Genomic DNA, 16,952 nt, shown 5'->3' on the forward strand with positions numbered 1-16,952 from the left:
GATTTCTGCATTAATCGAGAATTAATCAAGCAAATGAAACCAAAGTTGGCATGTGGAGGTTTTAGGGTGCAATAAGTGTTTTTATGGTGGTTTGACACTCATTTCCTCTCTCTAAAGAGGAGATGGGGGGGAGCTGTGCTGAACAACTGGAGAACTAATCAAGCGAATGAAATCAAACTAAGCATATAGAGGTTTTAGGGATCGATGAACGTTTCTATGATAGTTCGGCACTCCTCCCCTCTCTAAAAGGGGCTCCCATAATGAAACACAAACGAGTAATGTTTCTATGATGGCATGACACCCCTTCCTCCTCTGGAAACGAAATTGATTTTTGTTCGAAAGTGGAAATGGATTTCAATGTGATAAAACACACTTCTATATCTTCTTCTATCTATATAAATAAAAACGGATAGCCGAATGTGTTGATGCAAAACTCGAGAAAGGAATTGTCCAATTTAGGTCTGTTCATTCTATCATATTTTCTGTATCAAACATTTATTCCATCTAACGGAGTAACATGTTATTTGCAAGTGGATGAAAAATTTTGCACAAGAATTGTGTCTGAAAATAATCTGATATTATAATGTCGAGGTAGAAGTAGAAGTACTGAAATTTTATAGTAAAAACTAATTTTGAAGGGTAGATTAGAAGATCAATCAATGAACAGTTCTGCGATTGGACCCATGAACGTGCGTTTAGTAAGAAAACGTGGATGTGATAACGAAAAATAAATTTTGGGCAAGACGAAGTTTTCCGAGTCAGCTAGTACATTTATATAATCACGTTTTCTCTTGCTACTGGTAATCACACAACATCATCTTCGTCTATTTCTTCACAATCTATTTCACTGCACGAGTCATTCGAGGGTTTGTCGTGTTGCTTTGGTTCGGAATCGACCGTTACTTGGTGCCCTGGAGGACCATCTCCCGTTTGTGTAATCTGACTTTCCAGCAAGCTGCTAGGATTTCCGAAGGCTCTTTCCAGATCTGCTATTCCCGAGCCTGTGCTAACCGGTGAGAGGTCTCCACCGACGAGTTCCGTTGGACCAAACTTCGGTGCACTGTAATAATTATCCATCATTTCCATCGGGTTTTTGTAGAAGGCTGCACTCTCATCGAACGACATTGGTTTAAAACTGCTTAGAAAATTCGCCTGTGGGTTGGGAACCGGTGCTTTGTTATGATAGCTCACAGCGTAACCGTTGCTGGAACGCCCCACAAACGTTGGTGTTCCTGTTTGAGTGGGTGGAATTGGTTGAAACTGTCGCATTCCTGCGTGGGCGGCGTTCATTTGTGGTGGCGTGTTCAGAAGCAGGGATTGAACGGGCGCAGGTCCTGTAGCAGTTTGACTGAATAACCACAAACGATCACCGACAACCATGGGGCGGGCGAAGTTTCCTATTCCCAGCTGCGAGTAATAGTGGGATGCAAGCTGTTCCACGTCGGCAGTATACTTCCGCTTCCATTTCGTTCGTCGATTTTGGAACCAGATTTTGATTTGTGTCTCTGTTAGTTGGAGAGTTTTCGCCAGTGCAGTTCTTTTCGCCACAGACAGATATTTGCCGCGTTCAAATTCCGTCTCAAGTGCTTTGATTTGAGCAGCGGAGAAGGCCGTCCTTGGACGTTTTTTGCGGTCATCGTTTGTACCTGTGAAATGAGAAAAACAAAACAAATTTCAGTAACAACGTACTAAAGACTAATTTTAGCACGAAGTTTGTGGACAAATTACGCCAAGCGAAGAGTGCTCTAATTTTCTACATGACAGCATTCGCTTGGACCAAAGATAAAAAAAAAGCTACCGAAAAGTCATCAATCATTCCCAAGCGGCATTTAATCGTTTTCTAATTGCGTTTAAACTAAACTGCTTTAGAACTGTCGTCGACGCAGAGCTTGGCGTAATAAGTGAACGGAAGATTTTTTTCCACCAACTGAATGAGATCAGAAATAGTTTTGTGGTTGTGAAAAAATCAATTGAAACTGTGGATTGACATGGATATAGCTTCTCAGTTGTCTTTTAGGAATATTTTCATCTCATTAGAAATATATTGATGAATATATTTTTCATTCTTGTTGTGCTTTGAGGTTCGTTTGACTGGGTGCGAGTCCTATGATTATTAGAAAGCAATTAAAGCGCTAAAGTAACTGATACACTATTTGAATGTTCACATTACCTTGATAATCTTGGAAAATCGAACTATTTTTCAAACAACTTTGTTTCAAGAAGAATTCAATAATTTAACTATTTCATTTTATTTCCGATGGTACACTGATGGGCACAAAAAAATCATCTCCATTTGAAATCAAAGTATTCCAATACTAGAAATTTTTTAAAAAGTGTTTTTGACACTGTAAAGCTTCCGGAAAATGGGTGGAAACCAAATCTCAACACAACCAATTAGAGAAATTGCTCGTTGGATTGGACGATTCCATCAAGCAGTTCTCAATTTTTTGACGAATCCTCAAGGATACGGTAGAAAGATAGAGCTTCACGTAAATCGAAGCTCCCTGACCGAGATAATCGGGAAATAGTCAGGCCAGTTTCGAATACTTCAAAATCGCATAAAGCAATCTTTGAATCTAAATGTTTCACGGGAGACAATTCGTCAAATTTTGGTAAAAAGTCCTTGCATAAAGAGGGTTAAATAGGTTAAAGCTCTTAATCTTACACCATCCCACATTAAAAGACGTCTGAGTTTTGCCAAAGCTAACATGAATCACATGGTATGTCACGACAAAGAACGTTTTCAAAAGAATACATTTTGCTTTATACCAAAATGAATAGTTCTTCAATTATTTCTCTACTTTTAACTTTGCTAGGTTATCCTCAATGACGAAAAAAAGTTCATTTAGGGTGGTCCTGATGGTTTCAACGGGTACTGGCGTGATTTAAAGAAGGAGGAACGGTATTTTTCAACCAACAATTTTGGTGGAGACTCGTGCATGGTTTGGGCGGGATTCTGTGCAACCGGAAAGCTCAAGATAGCCTTCACATCGTTCAAGGATTACATACATGATCTGAAATCCTCTCTCCTACCATTTGTGTGTGGATATCGTCACAAAAAATTCACATTCCAGCAAAATAATGCTACTCTTCATACCAGCAAGGAAACTAAACAATGGATTAAGGACAAAAAACCCAATTCGCTCTCCAGTCTTCAATCCTGTTGAAAATCTTAGGGGGTCCTTGTACGCAGAATCTACACTGAAGCGGCACACCACGAAGAGCTCAAGGTCGCAATTTTGGAAAAATGGAAAAATATCGAGAAATCCGTTCAGAAACATTTAGTAAATAGTACGCCAACACGAATTTTCCAAATTTTTAGCCCAAAATGTCAAGGTTGAATTTTCCATTGATAATACATATGAATTTTCAAATAAAGGGTGTGTCACATCAAATTGCATCACGGAAAAAACGCTGTAGAAATTTAATTTTTAGGAATTATATCTTCAGCTTTCGCTTATAATCAGATAAGAGTGTATAGATCACGTTGGCCATGCTTCACTGTCAATTTTTCGTAAATTTGGAAAAATGTCGTCGAACGAAAAAGAGCGTCGTGAATTAATCCTGCGCACTCATTTCGAGAATCCGGAGTTGTCACATCGGGACATCGGTAAGATGCTGGGAATCGTCCAATCCACGGTCAGCAGAGTACTAAAACGATACTTCGAGAACCTAACCATCGACCGGAAGGTGAAGAACGGCAAAAATGGATGCTCCGTCAGTGAAAATGATTACAAGCGCGTAGTTAAGCAGTTTAGACGTGATCCGAGAAGTTCGGTCCGGGATGTCGCCAATAAGCTGAATATGTCAAGTTCATTCGTCCAGCGGACCAAGCAGCGGGAGGGCCTGCGTACATACAAGGTTCAGAAGGCTCCTAACGCGACGAAAGGCAAAACATGGTGGGGAAGACGTGAGCCCGGAAGCTGTACACCGAAATGCTGACGAAGCCGCATTGCCTGGTAATGGACGATGAAACCTACGTCAAAGCGGACTTTCGTCAGCTGCCGGGCCTGTTGTTCTTCTCCGCAGAGGACAAATTCAGCGTTCCGGAGGAGATTCGCAAGCAGAAACTATCCAAGTTTGCCAAAAAGTACATGGTGTGGCCAGCGATCTGCTCTTGCGGAAAGCGGAGCGCCCCCTTCGTGATGACCGGCACGGTAAACGGGCAGGTTTACCTTAAGGAGTGCCTACAGAAGCGCTTACTACCACTATTGAAGCAGCACGAGGGCCCGATCATCTTCTGGCCGGATCTCGCTTCGTGCCACTATTCAAAGGACGTGTTGGAGTGGTACGAAGCCAACGGGGTCACCTTCGTGCCAAAGGAATTGAACCCGCCCAACGCGCCGGAGCTTCGCCCAATAGAGAAATATTGGGCGATTATGAAGCAGGCCCTTCGGAAGAACCCAAAAGTTGTCAAATCGGAGGCGGACTTCAAGAGAAAATGGATTTCTGTTCAAAAAAAACTACAACCTGACGTTGTACAGAACCTTATGGACGGGGTAAAGAGGAAGGTGCGAGCATACGGGCTTGGGCTCGAAGTATGAATAAAAAGAAAATGCCAAAAGTTGTTTAATAGTTTTTATTTTACTGTCTAAAATTTTCAAAAGGATCGGTCTACTGGGCGAATTTCTACAGCGTTTTTTCCGTGATGCAATTTGATGTGACACACCCTTTAGTCTTATAGAAACTTGACAGTTGAAAATATTTATTTAAGCACAATAAATAAACATATAATTCTTTTGAACGAAATTGACGTTAAATATACTTTATTCTAAGCATTCAGCAATGTATGAATGTATCCTGTTGAAATTCTAACTGCTTGTGTTGCAACTAAGTATAATCAGGGTGGTCTTATAAAAGTTGGACAGAGTGTACTATAGAATGAAGGTATCCTTGACAATGCAGTTTAGAACTTTCCAGTTATTTTTTAGGTAACTAAATCATCATCCACAAAATTGAAAAAAATGATCAAAACAACGCAAAACTTATTTTACCTCATAGCTTTTTGCTACTTTCATGAAATGTATTTTATTTATATGTGTAACCTGCTGGTGTAATAAAGTGTCAAACAAATACACTTTTGCCGGAATTTTATGCTCGTTTGTTTTAGAAACGCAAATGCGCACTTTTGCCCCGTATTTCTCTACAGGTAACAATTGATTCGTTCGAAGCGAACGAAGCCCGAAAAACGTCCAGATAGTGCGATCAGATGATGATGATGACAACGCTCGGTCTCATGTTGCTGTTCGATTAAACAACTATTTGAAAAACAGCTGATAGGAACTTCTAGTTCACTTCAGAGCTGGGTATCAAAAATTGACTGGATTCATTCTTGGCTTCAAAAGATTAACGTTTCTTTCCCGACGTAAGGATACCGTATTTACCAGAAAAAAAGAAAAAAAGGAGTGGCTAGCGATGGCCAATACTTTGAATAGTGTATTAATTCATTTTATTATTCAAATAAATGTGTTCTTCATGCAAAAGAACGGAACGAATTAAGTTGTACAATTAACACTTTCTTTTCCTGATAAATGGAATTATGACTGTGTTTGAAGGATTGACGTTAAGTCCTCCCATATTTTTTGTTTGTGTAGTTAGGGGCTGTTTGCATTCTGTTTGAAATAGTATTCTCACACTTATTAAAATGATTATGTTATTAGCGAATCCAATTACTTCATATTCTAAATATAAAGATTAAAAAGATTATCCACAACTAAAGACCGTAACAAAGGACGAAGAACTTCTCGTTGAGAGCAACCTCTTATTGGTTCCGTAGTTAGAGTAGACCCTACTTATTTGGCTAAAGGGCTAGTTGATTCAGGTGAAATACAGGAGACTAAATTTATCAAAACTGTGGAAAATCTTTATGATACTGCGTTGAAGTTCATTGGAAAATGGAAGGTTGGTCTAAAAGAAACATAACAGAATTATATTGAAATCCATTCCGGAATTGCCAGAGATTCATGAAAAAACTTCCTGTGCGTATAGATTACAGGAAATGTAATTAATGAGATTAAAAGATGAAACATATAATCCGTACCAGTTGCAAATCGTTGTGTATTTTCGGAAAAGGAAAACAAAATAGGAAATTTAAGGAATTCGTTAAGCTTACTGATTATATTTTGTGTTTGGCTGGTAGTATTCCATCAATTGAATGATTTTTCTACGATGATCAGTATTTAGACAACAGAAAAGTTACTACATAAACGGTATGATAATTATCAATCAGAACTTTGATCTGGAATGTCACAAATTTTATGCTAAACTTCCAAAAACATAAATACCTTCGCAAAGTCTCTTCAGCATCTTAATGTTTCTTCTTTGTAGTTACCAAAGTAGATATATTTATCTAAGAATGTTTGATTGATTAATTTTATTCTCGGTTTTATTCACTCACAAAACACGTCAAAACACTTTGTTTTTAGTTTTTTGGGTGTATGTGTCTCGTTTTTATTCCTAAACTATTTGGTCAGCCTATCGAAATGACTGTCAAATAATCTTAATCTTTAGCAAAACCGCTTCTCCATTTTCAAAAAGGGGTTGACTTTTGGATAGCTTCGGAAGGCGTGTGAGTAATTTGAAATTTGCAAACAAAGAGGCAGAGAGGCTAATTGCTTGTTTTGATATAAACTATAAGCTCTGTTTTTATAGAACGAAAACAAAGAAGCCCTATGAATATCATTTTAAATAAAAACGCACAGACCAAAACTCTTCCCAGAAACACAGACTCTCTGCCTAAACGCTAGTTTAAATTAGACTGTTACATAAGATGTTCAGTAAATTTTCAACCAATGTAATCGAATTCGATGCAACTATCGAAACAGCATTAATTCTCGAAGTGATTTCATTCATTTCTGACGGTTTCCAAAAGTACCACATGCAGCGTAACTAATTCACGCGAGATCATAGCCAATCTTCTTATAATGCGGAATCTTTCAAACCCCTTCATGCTATAGTTTTCCCAATATGATTTCCTCACAGAACAACTAAGCAAATTCAGCTGAGGAGAGTTAAAAAAGGGCAATCGTTCTTAGATTTGAAAAATCCTAAACAGTCTCCGGATCTGCGCTTCGTCTTGTTAGGGTTTCAGGAGATCCATCATGCTGAAATATGTTCTAGTCTTCCCAAATGATGGTTTGACATCCAGGCTTATTGACCTTAACCGTTTTCTATGCATGTGGAGCGTTTGAAATCGGAACAGAAGTTTTCAAGGACTTGCACTACTTATTCTCTTCAATTTAAGTGTTTGCATTCTTTGTATAAATTCATACTAGCCACTAGAAATCATTGAAAAATCTTCTGACCTGCACTGCTTTCCTCCGACGCGGTTTCACTGCAGTTATCCATCATATCTTCGTTACAGCTAGAATCCGGCGAAGTTACACCTTCCAGGAACGGCTCACTAATTGACCTCCTCTCAACCTGGTGATCATGTACAATATCTTGTTCATTTGACACTAATTTAACACCAATTCCATCAGATTGTGTCTCACTTTGAATTCTACAGTTGTCAGGTTTGGCTAACAAGTGCTCTATACTAAAGTTGTTTTTCACTTTTAGTTTCGTTGAACTACAGGCGTTCACACTCTCCATGATGAGTACTGTTCCGCGGCAATTTGGACCGATTTCGAAACACCAAAGTCACAAGTGAACCGCTAATTGCACGTGTTAATCCGTCGACGCACAAATATTGTCTAAAGCTCGGAAAATATGTCGCGCGCCGACTCTCCCCGTGCGTGATCGACGAAACTGTGAAAAGATCAGTTTTCCCGGAGTCTGAACAGGACGCGATCTCTTATTATTCAGATTCTTGCTGCCTGCCATCCTCCCCGTGTGTGTTTTTTTATCTTCTTGCTATTCGATCTTGCCGGCGAAAGGAAACGCCCCTTTGCTTGTCTCATCGGCGAAGGGCGTGTCCGTTGGAAATCATTCACATCATTTGACTAGAGCAAAGGCGATAAATCATGCTAATTACTGCCGCGGCGACGATCCTTCGTTCCCAGCGGGGGCGACCTTACTGTGCGGCGCTTTCCCTGCTCCTCGGCACTAAGGGGCTATTGCACTAATTTCATCTGTTGATCATCACTTGCCACTAAATGGTGTGGCCGTATTCTTCTGGGGATACTTTCCGATTGGTTGGGAAAAGTATTGTATTTAACACGATTCGTTAGTTCCTTCAATTTCGCATAAGTCGTTATCCAAGAAGTTTAGGTAAGTATAGTTCGATATGATCGAGCAATTGAAAATAAATTATATACAACATTCAACAAAATATAAATGTACTGTGACGTTTCGGCTTTTATCAATAAACGTTTCTATCGCGTTTTGTCTCGATTTTATAACAGAAAATGGTTCACTTGTATTACGTTTTAAGAAACATTATGTCAAATATCAAATATTAAATTCATTTATTGAACATGTGAATGAAGTAGAAAATATTTTTTTAACTACATTTCTGAAATTTGTAGTGATAAGACGTACTTAGGAGACTCACATTTTTATTATAGAATTCGACAAGTATGACGTATTCTCTTATACGGACAATAAAATATAACCCAATTTCAAAATTTACCAAAACGCCCAACATCTTTTACTTTACTTGTACACAGATGCATAAAAGGGCTCGGAAACGGTAAAAAAATTCCAAAATATAAAAAGGACGAATTTCACGCCAACTCGTCTTAGGAGTTGGCAGCACAATCTCAGATAGCAGCGAAACGTTGTGGGTAAACACAAGAGACTTTTAAGCAACTTTGCATACTTGAAATATAAAAAAAAAAATTAGACCACTTTTTAAAAGGGCCAAAATTGGTTTTTTTTACAAAATATTAGGCTGTCAAAAAAGTCCTGCGGTATTTTTTTGAATTTTCATTTGTTCATAAAATTAGTTACAATCATCTGTTTTAAGTCAAATATGCGCCGTTTTGTTCGATGACTTGTTCCCAACGAGATGCCAACTTCATAATACCCCTGTTATAGAAGCTCGCTTCCTTATTGGCAAAAAACTCGGATAGCCAATTTTCACAGGCCTCTTTTGTGGCTAACTTCTGACTACCTAGCTCGTTCCATGGACAAAAACAGGTGGTAGTCACTTGGTGCAAGGTCCGGACTATACGGCGGATGCAAAAGAACCTCCCATCCGAGCTCCCGGAGCTTCTGGCGCGTCAGCAAAGAAGTGTGGGGCCTGGCGTTGTCCTGATGGAAGACGATGCGGCCTCTGTTTATCAAATATGGCTTCTTCTTCATGAGTGCTACCTTCAAGCGGTCCAGTTGTTGGCAGTACAGGTCCGAATTGAGCGTTTGACCATAGGGAAGCAGCTCATAATAGATTATTCCTTGACAATCCCACCTAACACACAGCAGAACCTTCCTGGCCGTTAATGAGGGCTTGGCCACCGTCTGAGCCGCTTCAGCGGGCTTCGACCACGACCGTTTGCGCTTCACGTTGTCGTAAGTGACCCACTTTTCATCGCCAGTCACCATCCGCTTCATAAACGGGTCGATTTTGTTGCGATTCAGCAGCGATTCACATGCGTCGATACGGTCAAAGAAGTTTTTTTTGCGTCAACGTGTGTGGCACCCATACATCGAGCTTCTTTGTGAATCCAAGCTTCTTCAAATGGTTAATAACGGTTTGATGACTTATCCCCAGCTCTTGGCCGATGCTACGGCTGCTACTATGCCGGTCTTTCTCGGCTAATTCAGCGATTTTGTCGCAATTTTCGACGACAGGCCTTCCGGAGCGTGGCGCATCTGCGACGACCTCTACACCAGAACGAAAACGTTGAAACCATCGTTTTGGAACCATCGTTGAAACGCATCGAAATGGAAACTGTATCGGGTCCATAAACTGCACAAATTTTATTGGCAGCTTGAGATGCATTTTTGCCTTTGTCATAGTAGTACTGTAGAATATGTCGGATTTTCTTTTTATTTTGCTCCATATTTGCGACACTATAACTCACGAACGACTTAATCAAACAAAACACTGTCAAGGACTATATTATAGCGCGCAAAAATACCTTTCCAACAAGCTATAGTATGACTCGATACAATGAATACAACTAGAACTACGCGCTTACAACGACACCTCGCGGAAATACCGCAGGACTTTTTTGACAGCATAATATTATGACTCAAAAACTAAAATACCTACAAAACTCGGATCAAAGGATAAAATGTAGAAAATTGCTTAAATTTCATACCAAATACCAACATTTTTTTGAAAAAGAAATTCGCTGAATAAATTAGTTTAAAAATTGAAATTCATTTTCCTCAAAAACGTTTTTTTTTAAATTCTCAAAAAAAAATATGAATACTTCTTACAATTTCCAACAAGTCGTCCATACATCGGAAGATAGGACTTTCACAAGGAAAAAGTTTTTTTAACAACAACTTTTTCATGTTTTCTTTGAAAAAATTAAAACTAATCTTAATTTTGTTAAAAGTCAAGATAGCAATATAGTGTATTCGAAAAGTTTTAGATCTTTTTCAAATATGAACTTTCGTCGAAGGCGTTAACTTTCTATCTTTTATAGTTTCTGAAATATAGGGTATTTTGGGTGGAGATGAAAAAAAAATATGTTTCACTCGTTACATTGTTTTGTATAAATTCTCGCATTTCACATATTCTCGACACGTTTCTGAATAGAAAAAAGTTAGCAGAGCAAGCAAATCGCGATAATCTATACATACAAATATTGCGAATTAAACATTCATAGTAATTTTTTAAAGAAAAACATGAAAAAGTTGTTGTTCGAAAAACTTTTTACCTGTAAAAGTGCCCATATTCCGACGTATGGGAGACTTGTTGGAAATTGTAAGGGCTATTCATATCTATTTCTTCAGAATTTAAATAAAATACATGTTTTCGAGAAAAATGAATTATAATTTTCAAAATATTTTTTTTTCAATTATTTTATTTTTCTACAATTGTGATATTTTCTTTGATTTGATTTGATATTTTCAAATGAAAACATTAACTATTTCCTACAATTCATTCTTCGACTAAAATTTTGTAGGTCTCATAGACTTTGTGTGAGAGAATAACTTGAAATTTTAAGTTTTTTTCGAACATCAACTTGCTCACGTTTTTTTTTAAATTACTCATAACGTTTAATTTGTAACATTTGTATGTATAAATTATCACGATATACGTTCTTTGCTAAACTTTTTCTATTGAAAAACATGTCAAGAACAAACGCGAGAATTTACACGAAAAAATGTAACGATTGAAACATTGTTTTTGTCAGGGGTCTCCATAACAAAATGCCCTATATTTCAAAAACTAGAAAAGATAGAAAGTTGACGTCTTCGATGAAAGTTCATATTTTAATAAGATCTAAAACTTTGTCGAAGACACTATATTACTATCTTGACTTTTAACGAAATTAGGATTAGTTGTAGTTTTTTCAAAGAAAACAGTTGAGTTGAGAAAGTTGTTGTTGGAAAAACTTTTTCCCTCTAAAAGTGCCCATTTTCCGATGTATGGACGACTTGAATTAATCAATGGAAAACCCCATGTATTGCGGCACTGTGTAGATGTAACGAGCATTTTTCTCTATGTTCAAACAAAAAGATAAATAGCAAAAGACGTCAAATTAATTATTTTTGTGATATATGCTTAAGAAGAATTGTAGCAAATATTTTTTAAACATTAACATAAAAACATTGTTTAGTAAATACTTATCAGAAGTTTACAAAAAAAAGGAATCTTGTCCATCTTTCATAATCTCACAAAGTTATACATCATTGCTTTATCATGTAAAAAATGGGACCAGTACGACACACATTTCGAAATTTACTACGACCGCAAAGGGTTAAATTCATAAGTTCAATCTTGAAGCATAATATTAGCTTTAGAGTAAAGTGACCAGATGGTCAGACGTCTAACGCGGGACACAAAAAACAAAACGTTATGTATATACGTTATGTGAACATAAACCATAGTTTAGTGAGCCTAAACTGATCAGTATTATTTCTTTCTGAGTATCGGCACTCAGTTGTGATTTTTCGGTGGTTTAGATTTTGTTTACGCCCGAAAATCACTCGCTCAATCTAATCATTTACGCCTGGCAAGCACGATTCAAATTCTACAATTTTCTTCAAATTACCGAATGGAATGCTCGAAAATTCCAATTCATTTTTCATCGATTTTGGTGTTAACGTATGTATTCAAAAAAATGAACTAATTTCGGATGGCGATGAAAGATAATTCATAGAAACAAATTTTCTTTAAATCTTACGTTTATTAAGTCTACAATAAAAATGATTCAAGGCTGTTGCTTTGCTGCAGCAACACTGTCAAGCAACTTGATGATTTTTCCATACTGCAAGCTCCACCGCACAGCAAAAGAGTTGGACATCCTGAGGCACTTTGTGTCCGCCACATATAGACGATCTGGTATTTACAATATCATCTCTTTGCCGCTCCTTAAGCCGGGAGATCGAAGCAACCGGCCAAACGGTGGAGAAGAATCTGGCCAAAACGGACATTTTTATGCGGAAGCGTCAGACGAGACCGGCCGTATCTGAGCAGCAGGCAATCACCCACAAGGAGTAGCTTGAGGTGCTGGTGAAAAACTTCTTTCCAGCGAAAGAAGTGAAAAACTTCTCTTCGTACTCATAATGAAAGACGAGACGTACTTGATGCCAAAATTCAATGAATGACAAGGGACCGGGTACTTTACGTTCCCCAGGTAAGCGATGACGTCGAATATATCATTCACATCAAGTTCTCGAAGAAGTTCCTTCTCTGACAGACGTGAAGGGAATGTCCAAGGCGCTCTTCTCTCGAGTCATATGGTGAACGGGGAGATATATAGTACGAAGTGCTTGCCGGAATTGGGAAGGTGATGTGGTCTTTATACCGAATCTGGGATCAGCCCATTATGCCAAAAGATCACTGGAGGATGGATTGGCTGGAGATAAACATTGTCGCGAAGACCACCAACCTTCCCAACATTCCCCAGCTACGCCCGGTAGAAAACTTTTGGGCGAATGGCCAAAATAGAGAGACAGATGACCACTAAAGCCACGAAAAGGTAAAATAACACGCCGATATACATATTTTCATCGGCCATGTTTCAGGTTCCGGCCAACTTCCGTAAGACCGCCCAGCGCTTCATTTACGATACTTCAACAAACAACTCTGCCTCTTCCTGTCGAGTATACACTAGTTCTACCGGCTTATTTAAAACGTTAAGCCCTGACCGAGCTAGGGGACCAAAGATGAACTTTTCGTCTGACTCACATTGGTCCCTGCGGTTCAATAGGGGACTTTTATAAAAATCATTTTCCAATTTTGTTGCTGTCGCTTCCAGTTGACACTCTCTAAACAAAAAGCCCAATGTCGGTGCGATGAAACCAGCTCAACGTATTAATCTTTGGATGCATTAGAAGCGCTCTTGAACAGTCTGCCAAATAATTTTTTTTGAGGTTCTTCCATTTAAGAAAATCTACATGATCAAATTGTGTTTCTTTTGTCAAATGCGGGACGTTTCGCGGGACGGAATCTTACGCGGGACATTTTGTTGAAATGCGGAACTGTCCCGCGTAACGCGGGACGTCTGGTCAGTTTACTTTAGAGCCATTGATTGACATAGTTATTTTAAGTTTGGCGAATGAATGAATGTTGAATGTTGAATGTTTACGTGGATACCATCAGTCACATAAACATTCGTAGAGGAACTGGTACAAATTCGGTACCCCATTTTGTTTTTTGTGGACTTAGCTCTTTGCAAATGCTCGGAATTTCTTCATATTACGTCAGCTTATGAAGGGATCTATTGCGGACATTTCCCCGCAAACCGATTTCAAATATCTTGATTTGGCTCGGAGCTTTGAGCATACAAGTGAAACAACTCAAATTCGAGTACCCGAGTGCCTGGGTGTAAATTTGGCATCCCATTTTTTATTTCTTTCAAATTAAAAGAATCGTCCTGAAATCACAAAAAAAAGTATTTTTTGACATTTCCATAAAACATAGAAGTGAAATACACTATCTTACGTAAATTAACTCAACTTTGACGCAAAAGCATGCAATTTTACAAAATAAAGAGGAACACAAAAACAACAAAAAAACACTTTTTTCAAGAAAAAGTGAACAAATTTCATCTCGATTTATTTCTAACTAAAAACGTAAAACGAATCAAAAACCTTTACAAAAGTCGCAAGCGTAGTTGCTGCATGGGCATGCAATACTTAGCATAGTGTATCATCAACACTATGTTTACATTGGGGTGCCAAATCACCCGCATACCAAATTTTCACTTTGGAATGAAATCTATGAAATTTGTGAATAAAACCTCGATACACTTACTCGAATTCGTTGAATAACATCAATTTCTTGATCCAAATCAGCTTTAATATTTAAAATCGGCTCACTATTCGATTTTTAATGATTTTTCAAAAGACGCACATAAAAAATTATCGAGATTTCAAAAACAACAAAACTTGATTATTTTTTTTAAAACACAGATATTTTGGATTTTTGGCATCTGACGTTTGATACTACATTACTAGAACACTTTTTTTGTATTTACCACCAAAGTGCGCTCATTACCGCCGGAGATCCGGGTGGGTACCAAATTACCCACGGGGTACCGAATTTAAATCAGGTTCCTCTATTTTCTATGCTTTAGTAGGAAAAATATAAACAGTGTTATTTATTTATTGTAAAGCTAGTTAATGACGCAGACTTTTGCATCTTTTCACCTTAGATTGAGCATGAGAAAGCAGTACTATATAAAACATTATTGAGATCAAACCATATCGTTATTTTGAAAAATCTGTACATCTGTATGAAAACCATAAAAATTTGCAATCTGTATCTACAGATTCTTGATTTCAAAGAGTGTTAAAAATCTTCGCCGTAGTATTCAACAAGCTCTAGATGAGCTACAAGTTAGAGTTTTATTTTACTACAAAACACTGTTTCGTTTTTCAAATACACTGGAGAGAATTATTTACATACACGATACACGATGTTAGCCTGCTGAATCCTGTAGGGTGTATGCATCATTGGGGACATCTCAAATTAGCCCTCGCGGTGCAGAGTTAAACCGCAAGATTTTCAGCTTTTTCTTTCTGGTACCCGTTTGATCTTATTTCAAGAAATTATCATCGCTTCATTTCGTCGTTAGTATCCCATATGTTTGCATTATAGGCGCGATATATATTTTGAGTATTGAGATGTTAAATTTCGAAATGGGGAATTGCGCGCACCAGAAGCGAAAGAGCACACGTCACATAACGACAGAGTGTGAAAAGCTGGTGTCATTTAGACACCGCGAGACAGCCGCGGTAATGAGACTATACGCGATGTACGTATAGTCATTTATGTGACTGTAATTAGGACCTCATTTTTCATTGCCCCGCTCGGAAATGGCGCAAGTGATTTTAATTAAATCCGAATACTTGAAACGTTTGTTGTAAATGCTCGGACGCTTATATTAAAATGGTGATAGTTTAACAGTTGTTCATTAAAATATGCTTGATATAAAGGTACAAGCAAAACATTTTTTTTACAATCTGGGAAAAGTATCATTGATAATTGTATTTGAATGTATTACTTTCTCTATAGGCTTCTATTACAGTGCTTCAATACAAAATTAGATTACCGTCAATCGTTGACCAATGATCGAATTTTTTATCGAAATTCTCAATGAGCTGGTTTGCGAAGATTTTCGCCCTTTTTTTACAGTCTTTTGCAAAGTTTACAACGGAATCTGCCTGTTTCAAATGTTTTTTTCAACTGTGGTTCAGTAAGGGTCCAAAATGTTTAGCGGATTCATCTCCTTCGGTACGAAATGGGTCATTGAGTAGTGCAATGTTGCCAAATCCGGCCAAGATAGTACTGGGCTCATGGGCAACAGGTGCCGATTCAGGCACTCTCGGACCTAAATAACGTTATTCATTGTGTCAGTGGTAACGAATGGCTCGGAAAGTATGCCAAACTCACAAATGGCTTGTCAAACCAATGTCTTGTTACCGAAGTTTCCGGTGAAAATTGATGTTTTCGTCTCTCCGACAGTTTGGCCATACTGAACTGATCACAAGAAAACATTTTGTGACCAATCTTGACATAAGTTCAGTCGTACCGTGAATGAGAATGGATCAGAAAAAGTAGTTTTCGAACTTTTTGTTCAATAACTATCGTAAATTAGAGTAAAACGCGATTCTGATTACGTAGAAATGTTCTCTAATGATGAACTTACGAGTTTCCAGGGAATTGTCAAACAATAATAATTTTTCACTGAACTACGATTGAATGAAAGTTGACCCAATCTCACCCCTTAGAGCGGGTGACAATGGGTCAATGTAGTGAATATTACTTTCTATTAAGAATTATGTTTAGAAATCCATTTCTCAATAATTTCAAGATAATTTGACAACATGTAAGCGTCTAGAATGATTATTTGAGTTAAGAAAATAGAGTCAAAATGTTTATATACCGCCATTTCATGCCAAATTGATAGAGTGGTTCTCAGACTTTCGTGAAAAGTGGAAATTCTGTTCTTTATCGCAAAACATTAGACCCGTATTTTTTAAATTTTTTTGTCATTTTTTTCTTTTTTCAAAAACTCATAACACTCGAGATTTTTTGACATAACACATCCAAAATTCAGAGAGGCGTTATTTTTCGTTCTTGAGTTATGATTATTCAAAATTAACCGATGATCCGGTCCGAAGAATCATTTTTCACCTTTTTTTTTTTTTTTTTTTTTTTTCCAAAAACGACTTTTTTCAAAAATTCATAACTTCTAAACTACCGGGTGGTTGCGCGTTCGCTTAGTAAGCGATCTATCGTGAGTTCAAAACTCAGGGCCCTCATTGACCATTTTTATGTTGTTACAGAATAACTACATCCACGCAACAATCATCAGCCATGGAGATATCGATCCACGGTCGAAATAAGATCAATTTATCCATACAACTGCTCTGCTCTGCAA

At 37.8% G+C, this 16,952-nt stretch overlaps 1 protein-coding gene across 1 annotated transcript; it reads right to left on the minus strand.

Moving 5' to 3' along the window:
* Window positions 1-593: 593 nt before the first annotated feature.
* Window positions 594-7,718, minus strand: LOC129770261 (ventral anterior homeobox 2). Its single transcript, XM_055772972.1, has 2 exons — window positions 7,305-7,718; window positions 594-1,646 (listed from the first exon to the last, which is right to left on the minus strand). Exons 1-2 carry the CDS (start codon window positions 7,591-7,593, stop codon window positions 805-807), a joined length of 1,131 nt encoding a protein of 376 aa, XP_055628947.1. The 5' UTR covers window positions 7,594-7,718; the 3' UTR covers window positions 594-804.
* Window positions 7,719-16,952: the final 9,234 nt, after the last annotated feature.

Source organism: Toxorhynchites rutilus, chromosome 2 (genome assembly GCF_029784135.1).
Source record: "Toxorhynchites rutilus septentrionalis strain SRP chromosome 2, ASM2978413v1, whole genome shotgun sequence".
Classification (NCBI taxonomy): Eukaryota; Metazoa; Arthropoda; class Insecta; order Diptera; family Culicidae; genus Toxorhynchites; species Toxorhynchites rutilus.